The sequence below is a fragment of the Copadichromis virginalis genome, linkage group LG18, assembly GCF_057382275.1.
Source record: "Copadichromis virginalis isolate Kocher_CV1m ecotype Utaka linkage group LG18, C_Virginalis_male_GT1.1, whole genome shotgun sequence".
Classification (NCBI taxonomy): domain Eukaryota; kingdom Metazoa; phylum Chordata; class Actinopteri; order Cichliformes; family Cichlidae; genus Copadichromis; species Copadichromis virginalis.
In genome coordinates, this window is record NC_140635.1 from 16,967,280 (window position 1) to 16,985,157 (window position 17,878).

At 43.1% G+C, this 17,878-nt stretch overlaps 3 protein-coding genes across 6 annotated transcripts; 2 read left to right on the forward strand and 1 right to left on the reverse strand.

Annotated features, from left to right (window-relative positions):
• Window positions 1–362: 362 nt before the first annotated feature.
• On the forward strand, window positions 363–3,970 carry iba57 (iron-sulfur cluster assembly factor IBA57). The gene is made up of 3 exons (XM_085438377.1): window positions 363–861; window positions 1,818–2,167; window positions 3,397–3,970. Exons 1-3 carry the CDS (start codon window positions 500–502, stop codon window positions 3,786–3,788), a joined length of 1,104 nt encoding a protein of 367 aa, XP_085294503.1. The 5' UTR covers window positions 363–499; the 3' UTR covers window positions 3,789–3,970.
• Window positions 3,971–4,083: 113 nt separating this feature from the next.
• On the reverse strand, window positions 4,084–9,783 carry jmjd4 (jumonji domain containing 4). The gene is made up of 6 exons (XM_085438372.1): window positions 9,525–9,783; window positions 9,275–9,440; window positions 9,064–9,189; window positions 8,705–8,972; window positions 4,708–4,854; window positions 4,084–4,619 (listed from the first exon to the last, which is right to left on the reverse strand). The coding sequence occupies exons 1-6, from the start codon at window positions 9,775–9,777 to the stop codon at window positions 4,284–4,286; spliced, it is 1,296 nt and encodes a 431-aa protein (XP_085294498.1). The 5' UTR covers window positions 9,778–9,783; the 3' UTR covers window positions 4,084–4,283.
• Window positions 9,784–9,829: 46 nt separating this feature from the next.
• snap47 (synaptosome associated protein 47) lies at window positions 9,830–16,780 on the forward strand. Of its 4 annotated transcripts, none has more exons than XM_085438375.1 (5): window positions 9,830–9,892; window positions 10,618–11,143; window positions 11,263–11,771; window positions 12,076–12,200; window positions 14,999–16,780. In XM_085438375.1, the coding sequence occupies exons 2-5, from the start codon at window positions 10,647–10,649 to the stop codon at window positions 15,143–15,145; spliced, it is 1,278 nt and encodes a 425-aa protein (XP_085294501.1). In that variant the 5' UTR covers window positions 9,830–9,892; window positions 10,618–10,646; the 3' UTR covers window positions 15,146–16,780. The 4 variants fall into 4 exon arrangements, with proteins under 4 accessions (XP_085294501.1, XP_085294500.1, XP_085294499.1 ...); XM_085438374.1 differs by lacking the exon at window positions 9,830–9,892 and adding an exon at window positions 10,240–10,297; XM_085438373.1 differs by lacking the exon at window positions 9,830–9,892 and adding an exon at window positions 10,439–10,496.
• The last annotated feature ends 1,098 nt before the right edge of the window (window positions 16,781–17,878 follow it).

Consider the following 17,878-nt stretch of genomic DNA (forward strand, 5'->3'; position numbering starts at 1 on the left):
TTTGAAGATTGTAATAAAAAAAATGTGTGTAATACAAAGTTTTTACTGATTATTTTTACATTTGGTGAGACGTTTGACAAAATTAAATCAGCTCGAGCTGTTCTTGTTGTCTACCTATCACTCAAAATTTGAAAATGATATCATTACTGAGGAATATGCAAAAAACTCGCAAACAAGCAACTTTAATAACTTTGATTTTTGCTGCTTTGCTGTTCTGTGTGTCGTTTTTATGTTTTACAATCTGATAACTATTTATAAAGAGATAGTAGGAGAGCTTTTATTCTATCAATAAGCGTCCCATACCTCACGAGAAAACGACCGGATCAAATATCGCTCACTGACACACACGTGCTATCGAGCAATGCATTGTGGGATTTCAAAATGGAGCTGTTTGTGCAGAGTACGCTGTGATATCCTTGGTATTTAGCTGTCCACTGTCGTTTTTAGTGGAGTAGGCAGTCTTTTTACGACTCAGTACACTCCCGTGCCACTGTACATCATGGGGGTTTTGTGCTTTGCTCGGGGAGTGCTGGCGTCCGCCTCCGGGCTCGGTGTTTACGCCAGGAAAAAACCCGGAGGTTTGTGTGTAACCCTTCTCTCAAGTGTGTTAGCTCCAGCTGGGATCCGTGTCAGGAGGTACAGCCAGGACACCGGTAATCCTAAACACTCCCAGGGGCAATTTGTGTGCTATTACCTTCCGCACAGGAGCCTGCTGAAAATTCAGGGACAAGACACGAGCGCGTTTCTCCAAGGTATTATAACCAATGACATGGCGGTGCTGGATGAGCCTGAACACAGAGCTTTATACGCACACATGCTAAACGTGCAAGGAAGGACACTATATGACATCATATTGTACAGGTAAGAGCAAACTTAGAGCACTGTTCAAACGCTTATAAGTGCATTCAGTAAACGCGTTATCAAGAGGGTGTGTCTGCTTACTGCTTACGTAAAGGCGTTTTTTTTCCCCGAGGCGTCACACTGGCCGACATAAGCTTATTTTCTTTTTCCTTCTATTTTTTTAAACCCCGGAAAAAACCAAATTGTATGACAGAAAACGAGCTCAGGCTGACAAACCCTTATTTAATAAGCTGTAAAATTCAGCACGGGAACAACAACAGCTCTTCTTTATCACTTGCCTATTTTTTACTGTTACTAAAAATAATGTTAATAAAACTTTAAAAAGCAAAAACGACTAATGTTGATGGTTGAAGTAGAAACCATTTTTAAAATTCTATATTAAAAAGCGTTTGTCATGTATGCTGTACTTGAGTACATCTAAATTATAGAATATAACTTCTCTAATAAACTGCAAAAAGACATTTTGCAATATTAGCATCTCAAATTTTTAGTGACTGACACATGATCAATGTTCTTTTAGTTTTGATGTACATTGTTGGGTGAACCACGTTTTCTATACCTTAAACTATTTAAGATGATATTCTTGTACACCTGGTTGTAAATATCCCCAGTTTTGAAAAGTTGCAGTTGTTGCAGTTCTCACTACTCATAACTCATCTTGATATCTAAACAGCATTTTTACTAGTCTTTGTAGTACTTTGTAAAGCTGTGTTTAAAAACTCCTTGCTCTGTTTGACAGTATTTGATGTTACAGCAAATCCTGTTAAAAATTACATTCTCATAAGGAGAGAATTATTAGCCCTCCCATCTGTAAGACACAGTGGGTGACCACAGATGCTCCATCAAAGTTCCACCAAAGGTCACCCAACCAAAATAAGTGAAAACATCTGCGTGTGTTTGCTTTCATGTTGTTTTGCATTCTTCTGAGTCACTCATCCAGTTATATTTGCTTTCAGATTAAAAGAAACAGAAGGAGGATACGGTGTTTTCCTGGAGTGTGACAACACAATTAAGGACTCCATCTTGAAACACTTGAAAGTATACAACCTCCGCAGAAAAGTCAACATTAGCCCTTGTTCAGAGCTCTCTGTGTGGGCTGTGCTGTCCCAGCAAAACAAGCCAGGTCAAGAGTTCAGTAAGCCTGAGCTTTCTTCCCCTGATAAAGCTCTGGCATGGGAGGCTGATCCAAGAACTCAGCAAATGGGCTGGAGATTTGTGCTACAGAGTGATGTTGATCCTCTCAAAGTCATTGCGTCCTGTCAGAAAGGAGACACTGAAGACTATCACAGACATCGCTATGCCATAGGTATGACACCAGCTTTGAACAAAGACAAACAAGAACACCCGGAGAGAGAGAGCAACTTATTCCGAAGGGCAAGGGCTTTACTAAAGCTCTGAATTTTTTTTTTTTTTTTTTTTTTTGGGAGGGGGGGGGTTTTATAACAGTGGGAGGACAGGTTGCTTTTAATACAATATGCTCTATTATCTTTAGCCAGATAAGGACAAAAATAAGATTTACCCGTATGGGCAGCACGGTGGCATGGTGATTAGCCTCACAGCAAGAACGTCCTGAGTTCAATTCCACCACCTGGCCAGGGCCTTTCTGTGTGGAGTTTTGTTCTCCCCGTGTTTGCCTGGGTTCTCTCTGGGTACTCCAGCTTCCTCCCACAGTCCAGACATGCAGTTAGTGGGTTTAGTTTAATTGGCCATTCTAAATTGCCCATGAGTGTTAATAGTTGTGTCTCTCTGTGTTAGGCTTGCGACAGATCTGCCACGTGTAGCAAACTGTTTTATTGGATATGCTATTATACCCTATTTATAGTGTTTATTGTTTTGTTTGATATGCTTTTATTCCCATGTGAAGCACTTTGAAAAAACTTCCTGTTTTAAGAAGCGCTATATAAAGACATTTTACTTACTTAGTTATTGCCTCTCGCCCTACCGTAGCTGGGATAGGCTCCAGGAAAAAAAAACCTGCTAGCTAGATCCTGAGATGAAGATAAATTCATGCAGTGTGTGATTTTTGTTGTGAGGTCATAGGGTGTTGTATTGAAAAAAAGTATCGTGCAGCTCTCTCCATGCACTTTCATATGATATGTTATACTCTATGGGGTTTTTTATTTCCAATTTCTTTTCTAGGTCAACTTTGACCTTGGGCTATGAGAAATGAAGGTCGAGGTCAAATGCTTAGCCAACCTCAGTGTCCCCCAAGACCTGGAATATTGTTGCGAAGTTTGACAATGATCTATAAAAAAATTGTGGGTAATATGAAGTTTTTGCTGATTTTTAGTTTTGGTGTGACCTTTACTGTATTCTCACCAAAGTTAAAATCGGCTCGAGGTGGCATTGGAATCTACCATCACACAAAATTTAAACATGATATCTTGAAAGCTGTGGATGCTAGACTGCTAACAAAGAGACAGACAAGCACAGACAAAAGGAGGAGGGGGTGGTTCTGAGAAGCATTTATTTGTCTGAAAAAGTACTCTTATTTTATGACGCATGTTTGTGTCCTTTGCTGTTTTTGTTGTCTAGGTCTACCTGAGGGAGTCAAAGACCTTCCTCCTGGGGTTGCATTACCACTAGAGTCCAATCTTGTCTACATGCAGGGTATCAGCTTTAGCAAGGGCTGTTACATTGGCCAGGAACTCACAGCCAGGACTCATCACACTGGTGTGATTCGAAAACGCCTGATGCCAGTACGCTTGTCATCTCCAGTGGAACACCTCGAGGAAGGAACGGCACTGTTAACCCAGTCAGGCAAGCCAGCTGGGAAGCACAGAGCAGGGACAGGAGAACTGGGCCTAAGTCTGATCCGCATGGCGCACGCCAAAGAGGTGTTGACGCTCAGATCTTCTGACGACACTACAGTGACACTCGAAGCCTCCGTGCCAGACTGGTGGCCTGAAGATGCGAAATGTAACTGAAGGGAATGTTTTAAAGCTCCCTAAAAATGACATGCATCACATCTGACAGACTTCTCATGGACATAACCCTCAAGTACAGTATGTTACACTGTCATTGCTTAACAGCTGTGTGGCACTGGTCCATGTTTGGGTATTTTTTATTTTATTTTTTTGCAATAAAGCCCAAGTTTGTGTGTTTTTGATTTTTTGCTTAAGTATTATTTACCACTGAACTATCATAGATTTATCACAGCTCTGTTCATACTGGACACAAATAGTGTTGGTGATTATTCAATAAATATTTAAAAGAGAAAACTCAGATATTTAATGTGTTTAATCTGTCAGTGCAAAAACAAATGCAAGACATTCACAAACAATATTTGAGATTCCAGTTCAACTCAACCCAAAGATGCAGTAACAGATGTATCATCCTTTTTTTTTTTTTGCACTTTTGCAAACGGGCACTTTTCATTCAAGCTATTTCCAGTCGATAACAATGGTGAGAGGCCGAACACATTACTCCTGATAAAGGAGATGCTGCCCTCTTGTGGACTGTATGGTGTTACGAATTTGCTGTAACATTGTTTCTGGCTGCAGAGTCAATGTTGAGTGATCGAGTCGCTTAAAGTCTTCATTGCACAGGAGGCATTCGATTATATGAGCTACTCTTTGTAGGTCAAAGGCCGCGTGGTAAGGTCCCAACGTGGTGAGAATCTCTGAGAGATGACGTGAGTAATCGGAGGAATCCCCAGAGGAACAAGCGTTAAGGAAAGCCATTCTGTTGTTGGCAATGATTTTCAAAAATGAGGCAAATTCTCCATAATTGATACCGGAGCAAGCCTTCATAATTACCTAAAATGAAACGCACCAAGCAATTGCTATTATGATCAGAGCAGAAGCACATTTAAATGACATGACTGAAAATTTCCATGCATTGTACCTGGCAGTGCTGATGCCACGAGTCCATCGTGTTTCTCCACTCATTTATCTCTTTTTGAACAGATGACAGTTCAGTCTGAAGAAACTGCCACATGATGTCAATGTTGCAGCCATTTAGCCAGTTATGATTAATAGAGATGGTGTCCTCCTGTATGAAACAGAATGTTTTAATATGTCAAACTGGTGATAAATAAAACGCAGTGTTATACAACTTAGAGTAACTGTGATGTCATCATTTCCTGCAAAAAGCCATATTTCTACCAAAAAATATACACAAGGTTTAAATTTATGAAAGATATGTTGACTGGAGGAGATAAACCAGAGCTGCTGTATTGAAACATGAGTGTGTCTGTAAATGTGTGTAATGTTAAACAAAACATGAATTTTGTTTAAAACCTAATTTGAAAAAACATTATTAGGGCTCTTGTCATCTAGTACGTAGTAAGTAATCCAGTCCATTAGACTATTAGGGTATGTTCACACTGCACGCGAAAGCGCATCAAATCTGACTTTTTGACCCTATGCGACCCATATCCGATCATGGTATGACTGTGTGAACAGCACAAATCCAATATTTTCGTATGTGGTACTGAATCCAATACATATCTGATGTTTTAGAAAGCGACTGCTGTTTGAATGGTCATGTCGCATTAAATCCGTCTTTTACGTCACTGATACAAGACAGACACCAATTGTCAGCGCCAGAGAAGCGCCCAAGAACGCTTCCTGGCCATCCAGTGAAACTGTTGGGAAGACAACGGTGGAGAAACGTGAACATTTTATTTGTACTGCATAATCTGCAGATTCTGACAGCAATCTGCAACTATCCTTTGAAGCACCGCTCCTCTCTAAAACAGCAATAAGGATAATTATTAGGCCATATGCAAACAACAAAATAACTTCATAACTTAAAGCAAAATTGGGAAACGTAAAGTCCGAAACAAGTCTTTATATTAAGGGCCATCAGTCAAACAATACTGTTTGGTCTGGGTCTGAACAGAGCGCGTTGTGTGTGACGTTTTCTTTTGCGCACACGGGCCGCTTTGAGGGTTCTTAGCTCAAAGGAGTAGCCAGGCATGGTGTTCTGTTGCTGTAGCCCTGTCTGACATGTTTTAAGTTCAGAAGTGCTATTCTTTTTTTTTTTTTTTTTTTTTTTTTAAATGACATCAGAAACAGCAGTATGCGACATTACGTGATGGCAGAGCTTCAGTTCATCCTTTGTCATTTTTTTTTTTTTTTTTTTTTTTTTTAATAAATAGGACAGGGGGAATGAATGAGAGAAAGAGGGGGAGAGAAAGAAAGAAAACCAAAGGGGAGAAGAGACGGTGAGAAGGGGGGGGAAGAGAGAGAAAAAAAAAAAGAACTCCTGGGTCACCTGTATGGAGAAAAAAAAACAAACAAACAAAAAAAACAAACAGAGGAGACAGCAAACAACAAAGAGCAACATAATAATAGAGAAAACAAAGCACCATCACAATAAACTAGCTAGTCATAGATATCAATATTTACTAAATAATAAACGATATTGTGCAGCACGCAAGATAGACAGCGCACAGTGTGCTTTGAGGTAGCAGCCAAGAAAGCTTTAGTCCGCGTCTGTGAATACCCATGTGTGCATACCTGTGTGGATCAGCATGCTTGCATTCCAAAGGTTTCTCCATGTAATGATCTGCTAGGGAGTGTGGGGGGGCCACAGCCCCGTCCTCCAGGGTGTGAAGCGGGTATGGAGGAGATCAAAACTCCAGACATCCAGAGGCCCCCAGAATACAAGAGACCATGGAAGACCAACAGAGGGGCAGCCGCGCCACTGTTCCAGTAAGAGCTGAGGAGAGTCCCAGATGAGGGCTCGCCCAGCAGCCGCGGAGCAGAAGTCAGGGGGAGTTGCAGTGACGCGCCCGTGAGCTCCGCCGGCCCCCAGCTGCGCCTGAGTGACCGAGCCCCAGGCCGAGAGGCCGGGGGCACCCCACCTCCAAAGGGGCCCGAGCGAGCCCCAGGCCCCAGGCCCCGATAAGCGGCCGCCAAGGAGTGAGCCGGTGTGTACCCGGACGCCCACCCCCAGATACAAAGAACCACCAACACACCGACACCTGAGGGAGTCCGCCACCGGCAGGGGAAGTGGTGGTGGGTGGAGATAGGCCTCCAAACCTTGGAGGGCCTGAGGTGTCCCCAGAGAGGTGGCGTCTGATACCCAACCTGACATATAGACACAGACATACAGGCACACACAGACACAAACATCCATTCCCACCCTCATGCTCTCATATGCACTCACTCCACACTCAACCAACGTGGAGACAGACATAAAGAGACGCTGTACACACAATCACACTCCCCAAGCGTACTCTACAAACCGGGTCTAGGTACCCTTGCCCCTGGAGGGGGGAATTGCACCCAGACCCAGGTGGTGTTACCCTTTTCCCTGCGGTGGGGAGAGGCAGACCACCCCGACTCCGCAGCAGCAGGGAGGCCCCACACCCCAGACCGCAGTCGGACGGCCAACTCCTCCTACTAGCCCTCCCGCTCCAGCAGGCCGCAGAGAATGGGGGTGGGAGAAGACTCCAAACCTCCCTCCACCCGCTCATTGTAGTGTTGATGCATATGTGTTCTAAGGTGCAATTAAAACCCAGGAGGGCATGGAGCTACCTGCCAAGGAGCAGCAGGTAAGCGCATGGTCCCTCCTGCTAGCCCTCAATGACTAAGTGTATTTAAAATTGAGAGGTGGGCAACGACGTCAGGGGTGAGGTATACACCCTGATGGTAATTTGGACTCCGTGATTGTGCCCACCCCCAAGATCCTATATGTATGTGTAATGAGAGTGTGAATAATGTGAATGTCTAAGTTGTGGGATAAAATTGAGGCAGAGGCAGCCAGAAGGGGACAGGGGGGGGGGGGGGGGGGGGGGGGGGGGGGTAGCCTCCTCTGCACCCTGGTGACATACCCCCACTCCAAGGCCCTGCATGTGTGAGTGGTTGTGGAGGAGCGGGAAGAGGGAGGCAGCTGGAGATGGGGAGGGAAGGAAGGGAGGGGCAGGTAACCCCTCCCTGGGGCCAGCTCCCCCGCTGACCCCAGTAGGCACTCCCACCCTTCGCGACCCGCCAGGGAAGGGGGGCCCAGGCCCGTCAGACCGGGGCCCAGTACAGTAGCGCCCTCCGGCTCCACAGAGCCCTGGACAGTCCACCCAACCCCACCACAGAGAAAACTGCACCCACCCCACCATCCACACATCTTCCAGACTACATAAGACGGTAAACGCCCAGGCTGAGATCTTCCTCCACCTCTCCTGTATCTCCCCCTCCTGCAGAGAGTTCCTGAAGAGAAGAAAGCTCCTGCAAGATGTGACCATCCCCCTCACCAGTTGAAGAGCCCCCCAGGCGGCTCGACGCACCGGCGGCACCCTGCTCCAGGGCCGGGCCCCCATGCACCCACCCGCCCACAACCCCGGCAACACACCAACCAGGACCCAAGCCCCCGAGGCCCGGCCCGGGCCCCAGCCCAGAGACGGAGCGCCCCCAGAACCTCACGCCCATCCCGGACCCACCCAGGGGCAGCCAGGTGTGGCAGAAGTGCTATTCTTGCAAAACTTGTTTCTAACGAGTGGTTAATTGAATTGCTGCTACCTCATCGAGAACTGTCGCTCACTGGATATTTTCTGTTTTTCAGAGCATTCTCTAAGCTGGGAAAAGTTTCTAAAATACTAAGACCAGCCGGTATGGCACAAACAATCACATTCAAAACCACTTAAATGGCCTTTTTCCCTAATTCTGATACTCAATATGAACTTCAGCAGGTCATTTTGACCATGTCTACATGCCTTAATGCACTGAGTTAGATAATTGTGTTAACGAGCAGCTGAACACGTGTACCTAACATTGTGGCTGGTGTTTACATTCAGTCTAACAGAACACTTCTCATAGTAAGAAATGCAACTTGTCTTTTATAATACTTGGCAGACCATTTTCCTCTAGATCACCAGTAGATATCCCTCTACAGCTCTTACCAGGTTATAAACTTGATGATGCCAACCACTAGGCACAAAAATGATTTCTCCTGCCTCCTGAATGATTTCAAGAGGTTGGCAGGCTTCTTCAGCGTGTGGAAAAAGGCCTCTGTCTCGAAGTTCAGCTGACGTAACATCATAAGGGAGGTTGCCGTGAGTGTCTCGTAAAAACTCCTCCTGACCTGGAGGATACAAGAGCCACTTCTTCCTGCCACAGATGTTTGCAGACCAACTGTATGAACGGAACACATCAGAGTGGAATGGTGTCCTGGTAACAAGGAAGTGCACTGGGTCAGATCATGAAACATTTTATATAAGCTTATGTTTTGTTTGGTTTTTTTGAAATAATGTTTTCATACCATGACCCTTTAGGTCCCATGTAGACAAATCGGTAGTCATCCACTTCGAGGGTGTCCCAGTATTCATTGAGCCAGTCAGAAGTAAAGAACACTGGTGTGGTGTAAACATTATGTTCTGGAAAGTCCCTGTGGAGAAATTTACAAAGGATAGTTACATATTTTTCATACAATGGTGTAAACATTTTTCTTTGGATTAATATTACTGTGATACCTTGACATGTGCCAGTCTTTAAGATAGAGGCATCCTTTGGGTGATGAGTGTCCATTCAAGATGTATTCCCTCCAGTAGTGTATAAATTCTTTAAAAGGCATGACTTGTTTGGGGTTGGCATTGTACTCCTTCGCATTGCAGTTTGCAACAGGGACTGGAGTCTCATCTGTGATTGAAACAGTAACAGTTATTAAGAATTATCACAGATTATCTTTGCAGACATTTACACAGTAATGCATGTTTGTTTTACCAAACTCTTGCAGCAATTTCTGGAAATTAGGTTTCCCATCCTCAGTCACCCACTGTTTCCTACACTTCCACTCCTCTGTGAATCTCCTTGAAAACATACAAGGGTGATTGGGGAGCAGATATTTCTTGAAAAACTTGGAATAGCTAAGCTCCTTGTCAATGTAATCTACAAAATGCGAAGACCAAAACTGTTCATATGACTGCCTTGGTATTTTGACCAGGCTGCTGCAGTTACGGTACGCCTCCCTGTCCATGATGGTAAACAAGCCCTCGGCTAGCTATTTAGCAAGCTCAGCTGTCAGGGTTTGGACAGCGGGGGAACTGTGAGGGGGAAAAGCTAACTGGAAGATTAACTCGCCATTACACCGCGTACGTATTCTCACGTTTCTGCCACATTTGAAAATCTGGTTAAGCTAGAAAAAGATACTAAGCTAAGAAAAACGCAATTTTCCACTATGACAAGCCGCTACACATTAGCGCATGTTGGGACTCCTGAACGACGCACATATAAAACCGTTGCTATTTATATTTTGTCACGTCACATACATATATATATATTTAATACATTATATTAACGTTATGTTTTTCGTATCGCTTGGAAAGCGCCGAAACCGCCGCCGCTTTCATTATTTTTCGCCAGACATTTTCGCAATAGTGCTTCTTTTTTTTGACAGCAAGTTTTTTTCCCCCCCCAAGTCGGACGGTAAATACGGCCGTGCTCGAGCGTGACGTCACTTCCGCAACAAACAGCCGAGTTACTGAGAGGACTACGAGGTAACGTAATGCCCAGCCCGGTGTTGACGATTAATGTGGTGTGGGTTTAATTGCACCGAGAGGATATAAAACACGTTAAAAGGGTTATAACATTATAATGACGCACGCGTAATGCGGTCAGCTGGCTAGAGAGCTGAAGCTGCCAGTGTGAACGCCTCGACTGAGCTCATCTTGCTGTCTGGATTACACTCAAAAGAAAGTATGTTCTTCATCACGACTCGTAGATCACTCAGTACAAAGTGCTTCTGATGTAATTTCATCTTAACCTGCAGCAGTACCTATGTGCATGTTAAACTGATACCTATTTGTCCCCCTGACAGGTGAACCTGTCTTATCTCCTTCCATCACAATGAGCCGGGACGTTCCCATCCACAGCTGGCCAGGCTCCTATTACATCAACAGTGAGAAACGGTGGGAAAACGGAACCCTCTCTCTCACGAGAACCACGGTGTGCTTCGTCTCCAACCAGAGCAAGGAGAGTCTTGCAAGCTTCCGTCTCTCGAGGATCGTGGAGATCAAGATGGAGTCATCTAGTTTCATCTTCAGCACTCTCACAGTACTTGAAGAAGGCAACGTGAAACATTGGTTTGGTTCCCTTAAGCCCAACAGGGTGGTGGTTTATAATGTGTTAGAGCATTTCTGGAGAGAGCGGCTTCTCTCTCCCAGCTCAGAAGCCCAGCGGGCTGAGGCTCAGCCTTCGAAGGGAAGAGAGCTGATCAGCCTGGTGGCAGGGGCCCAGAAAAGATTGGAGGACACTGGCAGAGTCCTTGGCCATCAGGGAGAGCAGTTTGACAATATGATGCAGGGCCTGGAGAAGATTGACTCTGACTTGGGCGTGGCTGACAAGTATCTTAAGATATTTTTAGTTATTGAAGTTTTGCACATGTCTTGTTTATATTGCTTGGCTAACTATAACAAGGCCTAATTTATGACTAACATCAGTTCCTCCTGCCTCTGTATTACAGACTTCTGTCAGAACTGGAGTCTCCTTCCTGGTGGCCTTTTGGTAAACTCCCCTGGAAGACCCAGCAGGATGCAAAGGCCGATGATGCTGCGAGAGCTGCAGCTACTGCTTCTTCTTCAGCAGCCAGGGGCTCCAGCAGAAATAAGTTAATCACAAGCATCCCAGCAGTGCTGTCCAAAGGTGGAGAATCGGACTTGAAGCCAGGATGTTTGTCGGTGCTAGTGTCCTCGCTGGAGGTGCGAAACACAAACTGCCAGCTCCTTCACAGATTTGAGCGAAATGAAATTGATGAAATCAGGGTGCACAGCCCCTATGAGATTACCGTCAGGCAGCGTTTCATCGGGAAGCCAGACATATGTTACAGGCTCCTGTCCGCCAAGATGCCAGAGGCTTTGTCCGTGTTAGAGATGCAGTACAAAAAGAAGATAGAGTTCACAAGCGAATACACAGATTTTAAGACAACTCCAGTTTCATCGCCACGTGACACAGAAGGGAAAAGCTGGACTGAAGGTAAGGAACACATCAAAAAATAAATAAAGACACTCTTATTCCACAGTGGTTTCCATGCCTGGTATAGATTTGACCACTAAGTGGCAGTAAAGGTCTGCATTTCCACCTCTGTGTATTTATAAGTGTGCAGCCACATGTAAAAACATTTCATCATGGTTATTGGTGTCTCCTTGACAGAAATGTATTTTGATGAGTCACTTCACCCTGATTGCCTCAGTTGCTGTACTCTGAGTTTACTGTCTGGTTTCCTCATAAACAACATATGTACTCTGCACTTTTTCACCATCTCCACCCATGGAGTCAGGTTTACGGCAGACGTGCCAAGAGACAGAGCTCCCACTGGAGGTCCCCGCTGGAGAGCTGTCCCAGTTGCAGGTGCATGTCTTCCAGCCATCTGTCAGTCAGGCTGAGGCCCAGGAACTCAAACAGGTGAGAAAAGCTGGACTCCCAAATTTATGACTACACTACCGTGGCCTTAAAATGTTTCATATTTGTATTCACAAGACAAGTAACACAAATGAAAAGCCGTGTGTGCTCCGGGAACGGATTGATTCAAATAGGGGTAGCTGCTATTGTAAATAATCCCAGAGTCTCAGCAACACGTATTTTGATGTTTCCAGTCCAAACCACAATTCACCATAATGATTTTTTATTTTATTTTTCATCCTGTATGTTTAAAATGTTATTTGGTGAGACCACAAACCAATGTCCATCCTGGTTTTAAGAGAGGAAAAGAAACACGGTTAGTTATTTGGTCAGAACCTACAATGTCTTTCCATTCAGAACCTCACAGCGCTGAATGCTGTTACAGACACGGTCTGTGGTGGCAAGACCTACACAGTGACGCAAATTCAGACCCGTGATTTGGGCAAGTTTTATTTTTTTATTTTTTTATAATGTGTGTGTGAATCACTATTACAGGTTGCTTAGACCAGGATTTTTCATGTAAAACTTTCAGAAAGTTGCTCTTTGTTTTATCATATAATGTTTAAATGATCAAAGTTAATGAGTGACTTCAGTCTACAAGGCTCTACTATATGTAAAGGAAAAAAACTATATTAACATTTACAAGTGAGAAGAAACCAAGCAAATACAGTTAATAATGGTGCAAATGTGCCAGTATTGAAATATGTAGCAGACAAAGATGGCTTTGCATTACATATTAACACATAAACATATTAACTCAAAGTTTTTCATGACATCATTACCGCCCTCAACTCCTCAAATCAAAAACTGAAGCAACAACATACAAATGTCTTGTCAACAGCAGCAGTGACACCATAGACAAATACTGTGTTGGGGTTAACAAATAGCTTCATGCTGTAGCTCAGGAGGTAGAGTAGGTCATCTACTAATCTAAAGGTTGGCTGTTTGGTCACTTTGCCAAAGTATCTTTGGGCAAGACCCTAAGTTGCTCTCGGATGCATTTATTGGAGTGTGAATTTTATAGATAGAGGGATAGAAAAAAGTGCTTATATGAATGTGTTTGAATGGGTGAATGAGGCAAGTTGTATAAAGCGCTTTGAGTGCTCCAGTAGATTAAAGCAACACTATATAAGAACCAGTCCATTTAAGATTTGCTTGCAGCCTTATAGTAGTATATAACATAATATCTCTGAGGACCTAACAACATTCCTGGCAAGAACTAATGTACACAGGGAAAACCTGCAACCTCCACACAGAAAGGCCCCAGCGAGCCAGTGGAATGAAACCCAGGAATTTCTTACTGTGAGGCAACAGTGCTAACCACTGCTCTGCATGTTCGGTCAATTGGTGATTCTTAAATGTACGTAGAGGTGAATATGAGCGTGAACGGTTGTCTCGCTCTGCAGTAAACTGCTGACCTGACCTCTCACCCCATGACAGATAGGCTCCAGCCCCCTCCTCTGCCTCCAACCTTCTTCATGATAAGCAGAAGAAGATTGATGGATGGATAATAATATAAAAAAGAAACAAGCACACCATAGCAATAATAGCACCAGGCCAATCACTGGCTAGCCTATTGTGCTTTAAATGGCATGTTATCTGCGGCTGATAATGGGTTACATTTCAAAGCGTGCCAGTTTTGCCTTAATGCTATGCTTTTGTACACACCCTGCTCTTACTGTAATCCATGTCAAGATTAGAATCACTGTGGGCCAACTGGTACTGATAACTTGTACTCAGTTTCATGTCCTGCCCTAAGTGCCGTGCCAAATAGTCTTTTTGGTGTCAGCATTTGTATGTTTTATTATTGTTTGTGGTTGGAAATTCCCACTTGCTAAAAATATGCTGTAAGAATATGAAATTGAGTGTGCTGCTAATGCACAGTCCCAAAGTTACCGCACCTAATACACAAGACACTCAGACTTTTTTTTGCTAATATATTTTTTCTTTTAGCTCTAGCCTAAATGTTTGATTTGAAGGGTTTCTACATGACTTAAGTCCCCTAGCCATTATATAAACAGCGGCAAGAAGTGTTCATTTTTACTGTTTTTCTATGACACACCGAAGCTCTTGTGAATGTTAACTGCAAGGTGTGATTCAGTCATGTCCTCTCAGTTTAAATTGTAAAGTCACAGACCTGAGTGAATGAATATCGTTGTTCCTTGGTGTGTATTGACATATTATCTGTTTTTCAAACTGCTAACTCGAGCTGTTTTTGTGCTCAGCTGAAATGTCCACATAAACCAGCCAGAGAACATAATGACATAATGTGTGTGTGTGTGTGTGTGTTTGTGCGTGCGTGCGTGCGTGAGGCAGATCATGTAGCATAAAATACTACCAGTTAAGTAACCATAGTGGTAGGGTTTGAGGTGAGTGTTTATTAGGCTTTGCTTGGCACATCACAATATATTAAAACTGTTCCATCAACTACAGCATATGTAGTTGCTGGATCATGGTCATGTAGTTGTGATATCCCTTAAAGTCACTGAAAGTGAGGGAAAAAACCCAGTATGATATCACCGATCCCAAGAATCAAGCCAAGACTTCCCCCTCTGTGTGTCATCAAGTTTCATCTGCAAAATGAATAACAGCTATTATTGTGGTGAATTCCATTGTTCCTTTCTGATCAGCGCACAATTAACAGCAAGCCTTTCTAACGCTTAAATCAGATGGTTTAAGCGTTAGAAAGGACCAATGTCTATGTCTCTCCATATGTGGTGTTGTTTTAATGTGCCTTACTTCTTATTAACACAAAACGTTGTGTCTTTTTATTGTGCTGTGGTGTGTGGGTGTGCTTTCAGATGCTCATGCAGCTAAAGAACCTTGCCTTGGAGGCTGAAACTGAGCTGGAACGCCAGGATGAAGCCCTGGATGTCCTGACGAGCTCCACAGACCGGGCCACCATGCACATAGAGAAGCACACCTGTCGCATGAAAAGACTCCTGTAGTCCTGACGCTTAAGGAGATGCACATAGGCTCAGTGTCCTGAGAAAAACACCGTACACCTTTTTACTGTTCACATGCAGTTTGAGAACCATGAAAAACGCACATCAACAAGGACTTGTGTGTAGTCTCAAAATTAATTTAGTTGCATTTGATGGCCACCAATTCTTGGGAAGTACAGCAATGGCCACTTAAAACAAGACATCTTTAAAGTTTTCACTTTGGTATTAAAAAGAACACAATTGTTTGTTTTAGAGAAAGTAGATAACATGTGGCTGTGCACATTTCTACATGAGAAAACTTGAACTTTTTGCTAAATTGCATCTTATCAATTCTAAATTTGCCCTTCTCTGTTGGAAATGGTCAAAACATTTAATTGGCCATAGCACGAGTAAATGCTCTCCCTGTGAATGCATATTTTTCAGCTGTGGCCTTTGCATTTGGCTTTAATTCTCTCAGCTGCACAACATTTTGAAAGACAGATGTCCTCTGAATACTGGCAAATAGGTGTTAGTATATAAGCCTAATCAGCACATGACAGAAAAAAAATGTAGCCAGTTAACCCCAATTTAAAATATTACCAGTGGGAACCCAATGATGGAGCCCATCGATTTTAATGCCCCAGTGATTCATACTGATCAGTCATGTCACCTGAGTGGGAGCTGGCAGGAATCTCAAGTGCACGTCGTGCGCTCCCTGTGAAGTTGGCAGGTGAAAAATAAGCAGATGATTTCAGGGTAGACAGGCAGCAGTATATACCCTCCACATCTGCAGTACAGAACAATCCATCCATCCATCCATTTTCATCCGCTTTGTCCGGACAGACGGACAGACGGATTGGGGCTGCAGCTGCAGTAATGCGGACGCTGCACCGGTCCGTCGTGGTGAAGAGGGAGCTGAGTGTAAAAGCGAAGCTCTCAATTTACCGGTCGATCTACGTCCCTACCCTCACCTATGGCCACGAGCTGTGGGTAGTGACCGAAAGAACGAGATCGCGGATACAAGCAGTACAGAACAAGACATCCTGAAATGAAAAGAGAATATATTGTACATTCATTCTGCAGTAACTCATTTAAAACAAGCTGCATGTTGGGTCTCTCTTTGATAATCGACTGCCATTATTTCCTTTTATAACCGTCTCTGTCTTTCTCAGGTTCTGTGTATCACGTATCCCTTTTAGTGTTGCATGTCCCAATAATGCTGCTTTGCATAACATCGAGGGAAAATCTTCCATCAATATCAATATATTGCTGAAAAATGTAAATTTGCAACAAGTTCTTGGACCTTTAAACAGAAAACACTACCGATCCACATCTATTGTATATACCTCTATTCTCCTCTAAGCCTGTATTATCTGTAAATGATACATACAATGTAATTCTGTAATGTTATAACAGTCTGTTGTCGCTGTGAATGTGTAATTAGACACTAGGTTAATTTAAATATATGTCTAGTTTAAAAATCTTATCAATGTTTACTTTTTCCTGTGATAATTACCGTGACAACGAATGAAACTAAACCGCTCATTCTAAATACAAGGGAAGACCGTCTGCACTATACTACCATTATAAGCAATGAATGAATTCCTTTCACCATTCAAGGTCTGGAAAGCATATAATGTAAATAAAACTGAAGTTAAACAAGTAGTTTGTTTGTTCTTTTTTGAAACTGCTGCTTACAGTTGCCGTAATCTGTGTCATTGTGCTTGTCAAAGGCGTGTGCTTCAATTATACGATCACACACTGCAGTCTCCCTTTGCAGGCCTCTTAGCGTCTTTGAGTCTTTTGTTTTGGTTCACCCTCAGTACTTTTGTCAGCAGTGCAGGGTGACATTACTTCGACAAGCAGCTTGTTACAGCATGTTCTTGTTATACTCATTACCTCAAATAACACCCCCTTGAACTAAGTGTAATGTATACTGTCCAGACTAAGATGTGTACTGTACTACTGTATATTATTCCGTTCACTGTTTAACGAGTCTGGTTTCATTTTTATCATTTTTCTCCACCACACAACCACCAACATGCTTGTTAGTTGCACTCGGGGTGACGGCATTAGCTATAGTGCTGTGCAAATGTCTTGGGTTACCCTTTTTTTTTAGGGAAATAGGAACTGAAGACTGGCTGCCTTTTGTTCCATTCACTCTCAAGACGATCTCACACTGCTTCAATGATGTTGATGTCCAAGCTCTGGGGAGTATTAGGGCCACGTTTAAATATGTATATATATATATATATATATATATATATATTGTTGATCATTTTGAGAATAAAACTGATCAGTTGTCTTGTGATACAACATACATCCTCTTAATTGCATTTGGATGTAGCCATTGATAACCTTGCATCTGTCCATTAAAAGCCATTTCCTTTTGTGCAAATCCACTCTCCCACATTTGTCTGTTTTTCCATCTGACCAGATGGAGCTTTCTGATAATAAAAAATAAATGACAAACAAAGTAATATTAAATCTGCTATAAAAACATCACTTCACCAACGCATTAATCATATCTAATTTACCAACGTATATGTCATTCTTTCTAGCTATAAAATGTCACATTGGAGCCTACTGATGATGGGAAATGGCAAACGTCTGAAAATGTAGTTTTTCAGGGTGTTTTGCTCCATGATACCCATGAACTATATTCATCACAATTTGCATCTCTTCTAAAAAGTGTTCCCCTATATAGCGTCTAGAGAGAAAATGACCATTAAAGAATGAGATACGACTGACTTTTTT

Excerpts from the sequence above, each read along its gene's own strand:
- snap47 (XM_085438375.1), top strand. The coding sequence starts at position 10,647 with ATGAGCCGGGACGTTCCCATCCACAGCTGGCCAGGCTCCTATTACATC. Across the intron at positions 11,772-12,075 it reads AGGGAAAAGCTGGACTGAAG|GTTTACGGCAGACGTGCCAA; the intron begins GTAAGGAACACA and ends CCATGGAGTCAG. Across the intron at positions 12,201-14,998 it reads AGGCCCAGGAACTCAAACAG|ATGCTCATGCAGCTAAAGAA; the intron begins GTGAGAAAAGCT and ends GTGTGCTTTCAG.
- jmjd4 (XM_085438372.1), bottom strand. The coding sequence starts at position 9,777 with ATGGACAGGGAGGCGTACCGTAACTGCAGCAGCCTGGTCAAAATACCA. Across the intron at positions 9,441-9,524 it reads GAAATTGCTGCAAGAGTTTG|ATGAGACTCCAGTCCCTGTT; the intron begins GTAAAACAAACA and ends TTTCAATCACAG. Across the intron at positions 9,190-9,274 it reads AAAGACTGGCACATGTCAAG|GGACTTTCCAGAACATAATG; the intron begins GTATCACAGTAA and ends ATTTCTCCACAG.
- iba57 (XM_085438377.1), top strand. The coding sequence starts at position 500 with ATGGGGGTTTTGTGCTTTGCTCGGGGAGTGCTGGCGTCCGCCTCCGGG. Across the intron at positions 862-1,817 it reads TATGACATCATATTGTACAG|ATTAAAAGAAACAGAAGGAG; the intron begins GTAAGAGCAAAC and ends ATTTGCTTTCAG. Across the intron at positions 2,168-3,396 it reads CAGACATCGCTATGCCATAG|GTCTACCTGAGGGAGTCAAA; the intron begins GTATGACACCAG and ends TTTGTTGTCTAG.